The 4,063-nt window shown below is 42.9% G+C and overlaps 1 protein-coding gene across 1 annotated transcript in view; it reads left to right on the top strand.

The window, feature by feature from the left end:
* LOC111651295 (SUN domain-containing protein 1-like) overlaps positions 1-4,063 on the top strand; it is a 16,353-nt gene that overhangs the window by 7,552 nt on the left and 4,738 nt on the right. Inside the window, exons 8-13 of the mRNA XM_087172656.1 lie at positions 621-758; positions 1,225-1,323; positions 1,620-1,683; positions 2,484-2,536; positions 2,899-3,113; positions 3,928-4,062. Of these exons, the coding sequence (XP_087028782.1) occupies positions 621-758; positions 1,225-1,323; positions 1,620-1,683; positions 2,484-2,536; positions 2,899-3,113; positions 3,928-4,062 (704 nt within the window). The remainder of the gene's footprint in view (positions 1-620; positions 759-1,224; positions 1,324-1,619; positions 1,684-2,483; positions 2,537-2,898; positions 3,114-3,927; position 4,063) is intronic.

Below are 4,063 nucleotides of genomic sequence, written 5' to 3' on the forward strand. Positions count from 1 at the left end.
CTAGAGTCACCTCCTCGTGTTTGTATTCCTTCTCCACTCAGACTAGTTTCAGGTTCATCCCTGTTTATCCAGAATCATAAAAAATATGAACAATTTGTGTCAAATTTTGGCATAATTTCTGTGTGAAGTCTTGAGTAATGGCTAAAAACTGTTTGACCTTTGACCACCAAAATCTAATCAGTTCATCCTTGAGTCTCAGTGAATGTCCTTCAAGGCGTTCACAAGGCCAAAACCACGTTTTGTGAGGTCACCTTAACCTTTGAACTTTGACCTTTCACCACCAAATTCTAATCAGTTTGTCCTTGAAGTCTAGAAGGTTTTACCAAATTTGAAAAAGTTCCTTCAAGGCGTTATGGAAATATTGCGTTCACAAGGCCAAAACTGTTTTGTGTGAAGTCACCGTGACCTTGACCTTTTACCTCTTGACAATCAAAATTTATCAGTTCATCCTTGAGGCCAAGTGAATGTTTGTGCCAAATTTCAAGCAGTTCCAGCGCAGAGACATAATTATTCTTTGGTGGTATTTTATCTGCACTGCTGCAGTTAATGTGGCCACCCTCTGACCTTTGGTCAACCTCTCCCTGCCTTGTGTTGTGTGTCTGCACCGCTGACGCCAACAGGTGACGACTGTAAGGAGGAACGGCGCCCGGAGATGGATACTGTCACCTCATCTTCATCTTCATCTTCATCTTCATCGTCATGGTCCTCACTGGCTTCCTGTCTCTTGGGGCTGATGTGGAGCGTGACGGTTTTCACAGGTTTAACACTCGTCTGAGTTGCAGATCTAACTGCTGATGAGTTTAGTTTTTACCAGGGGTTTAGAGTCTTTTACTTCCAGAGTCTTGTGTGTGTTTTTAATACTGGGACAAAACATACAAGGGCTGTATCATGTTGTCAGTTTCCATCTTTTCTACAATGCAGTCACTGCAGCTGTATGACTGAGGAACTTCACTCTGTCCTCAGCTCCAGCATGGAGAGGCATCACAGATGTGCTGATGGTTACTTTTTCATTTCTACATTTTTCTTTGTCCACACTCGACCTTATTTGACGAAGGAGATTTAGGCGCCAGGTTTGAAAATGACTGTAATATTCAAACAAAGACAGTTTAAGTTTCCGACTATCGACAGAACTTGTGAGGAAGCGTCTTCTTCAGGACGTGTTCTTCAGATCCTGAGATACTGGATCTCTTTCTTCATCAGTCTGACGCCTGTTTGCTTCCTCAGCTCTGTACCTCTGTCAGCTGACTCAGAGAGCAGCTTCAGCCGTCTGGCCTCTCACCAAGAAAATGTGTTCTGCTTCACGGAGCGCCGGACGCTCTGCAGGTTAACGCCATGTCTCTGTTTTGTTTTATTTTGAAATTCTCTTCCCCGATTGATCCCTCCGCTTTTCGCCTGACGTGCAGCATGTTTGTGTCGGAGCTCCTGTTGGATTTTGGGTGTTTTGTCTGTCGTGCCTATTTATCATTTTTATAACATGTTTCTTCTTCCTGCTTGTTGACCTGCAGCCTCCTGCTCCGCTGCTGAACCCGAGTCAGCTGATGTTCCACTGATCTTCTCGTGTGTGTGTGTGTGTGTGTGTGTGTGTGTGTGTGTGTGTGTGTGTGTGTGTGAAACGGCAGGTGAGGTGTTCAGGTGGCTTGGCAGACGATGGCATCACATGGCCACCAGCTTCCTCCTGACTCGGTAAGTTTGCTTGTTTTTATTTAATATATGTCCCATCGCCACGGTACCCGGTGTGTGTGTGTGTGTGTGTGTGTGTGTGTGTGTGTGTGTGTGTATAAGACACATCATAACTCGAGAACAACATGGATATGACGAGATTTCTCTTGTGCTTTGCTGCAGACATTTGCATATTGACGAGGTAAAACTGAAATTATTAAAACTAACATTTTAGATGACAAACTTGTATTACTCTGAGCCTAAACGGACATAAAATAATTAATTTATTCGTAGAGATCTATTGTTGAAGACGACCGTCCTCAGAACATCAGCCCCTTGTTCCTCGACTGTGTTGCTGATTATTTATCTTTATAAATAATCTTATTTCTCTTATGTAGGAGGCAAAGTCACAGTTCTTCATACTTGCCTAAATGTTAAATTTGGAGGTTGTTACGTCACCGTTCCGTCTCAGTCCATCCTAATTTACTCGACATTGTTTTAAAACCTGAATGAAGCAACTTCTTAGTTTGGATCTGCAAAAGCAAACATTCATTATATTAAACATTGGTGCCGTTAAGTATGTTAACTACTGCATTTGTTAAATTAAAGGTAAAATAACCACATTTACTGCATTAACAACAAGATCTATGTTCTGTTTCCATCAATTCTCAAACCACAGAAATCTGTGACTTTAATCACCACTCACACTAAAGGATAAAACCAGGAGAAGCTGACAACTCCCATGATCCCACGCTGCTTCACAATGTCACCAAACACCATCTTGTGTTGTTGTTTTGATTTAACCGGACGTGTTCTCCCTGCAGGTTCCCTCTGCGGCTCTTCTTGGTTCTCCTCCCTCTGCTGCTTCTCCTGTTCAGTGAGTTCCTTCAGTTTCATATCTTCACTGGAGAAACAACGATCAATCGATCAGTCAATCAACAGAAAACTCTTCCTCTTGTCGCCTGACTGTAAATTTAGTAGTTTTCAACTTTCTGACGTTTTGACCAAATGATTCATTGATGTTAATGATGAAAATCAGCAGATGAATCTTTAATAAAAACAGTTGTTCGTTGTGCGTCTTCACTGTTTATTGGTCTGACAGACTAAAACTTACTTCACGTGTTTCACCTGAGATCTAAGGCTTTGATTAAATTCACCTGTATATAGTCGGGATGTTTCTCTGATTTCATGACCTGCACAGTTTTTCAGACTTGAAGGTTTTCGTTCTCCCCCCTTCAGGCCTGTGTTGGTTCGGTCCAGCTGTTCTACAGTCCGTCCTTCCAGCTGTGAACGTCACAGAGTGGAGGACAGCGGTCTCTGACGTCCCCGGTCTGTCCCCCGTGTACAGCTTCATGTCCGCTCAGAGCCAATCAGCTGAGGCCGCTGTGGAGGAGTCGAGGGAGGTGCCGCCATACGTGGAGCCGCTCTACAGTCGACCTCCGGCAGCAGAGGAGGTACTGAGGTTTTTAATGTGTGTTTCAGTATTTATATCCATCATGAGACTGACTTTGCAGAACAGGTCCTGTGTGTTTCACCTGGTTCATGTCGAGTCTTTACTCCTGAAATAGTTTGAACCAATTAATCAATAGACAGAAAAAGGATAAAATCACCTTTCATCCCTCTGTAATGTTTCCTCTGTTTTACGTCAGTAACCTGAACATGCTTGAGTTTCTTCTGGTCAGACAACAAACAATATTTCATACAATTTATTTACAGTGTTTTTGCAGATGGTCAAAGATGCTAAAAAAGATCCCAGTGAAAGCAGGAAGAGCACTGGACAGAAATGAGGCACTGAAAGCAGCAAACAGACTCAGGGAAACTGGATATTAAGGCTGCGCAATGTACAAGAAAATCATATTGTGGTTACTTTGGCAGATATTGTGATGTACATGTTCCTTTACATCTGGAGAATATGAGGAGCATCTCTGTAGCACCACAACTCTTATGGTGCTAACAAACAGCGATGTGACACATCAGCTACTGCGATTAGGATATTACACTTGGCCATATTGTGATTTCGATTATGTTTTGATTAATTGGCAGGGCTACTGGATATTTTTCATGACCTTCTTACATTAACAGACTCGTGATTTGTTGATTTTAATTGAAAATTAATCAATCTTATATCAGGACAAGTAGGTATTTTTCCTGGATATGATGTTTGAAAAGGTGGGTTCATATTCTACCGGTGGACAGTCTGTTTATATAGATTTATATTGCTTACACTGTAATACTGCTGTTTACATTAAAGTATTCATTGTCTCCCAGGAAGAGTTGGCCCGGCTCATTGGTCTGGAGCAGACTCTGACGGCGCTGTGGGAGCGTGTGGAGGCCGGAGGGCGGCGGGCGGAGCAGAGACACAGGGAGGTTCTCCGGCTGTACACTGACCTCCAGCAGCAGCAGC

This window comes from Seriola lalandi, unplaced genomic scaffold, assembly GCF_002814215.2.
Source record: "Seriola lalandi dorsalis isolate HSWRI2012SDOR001 ecotype SW California unplaced genomic scaffold, Sedor1 jcf7180002053563, whole genome shotgun sequence".
Classification (NCBI taxonomy): domain Eukaryota; kingdom Metazoa; phylum Chordata; class Actinopteri; order Carangiformes; family Carangidae; genus Seriola; species Seriola lalandi.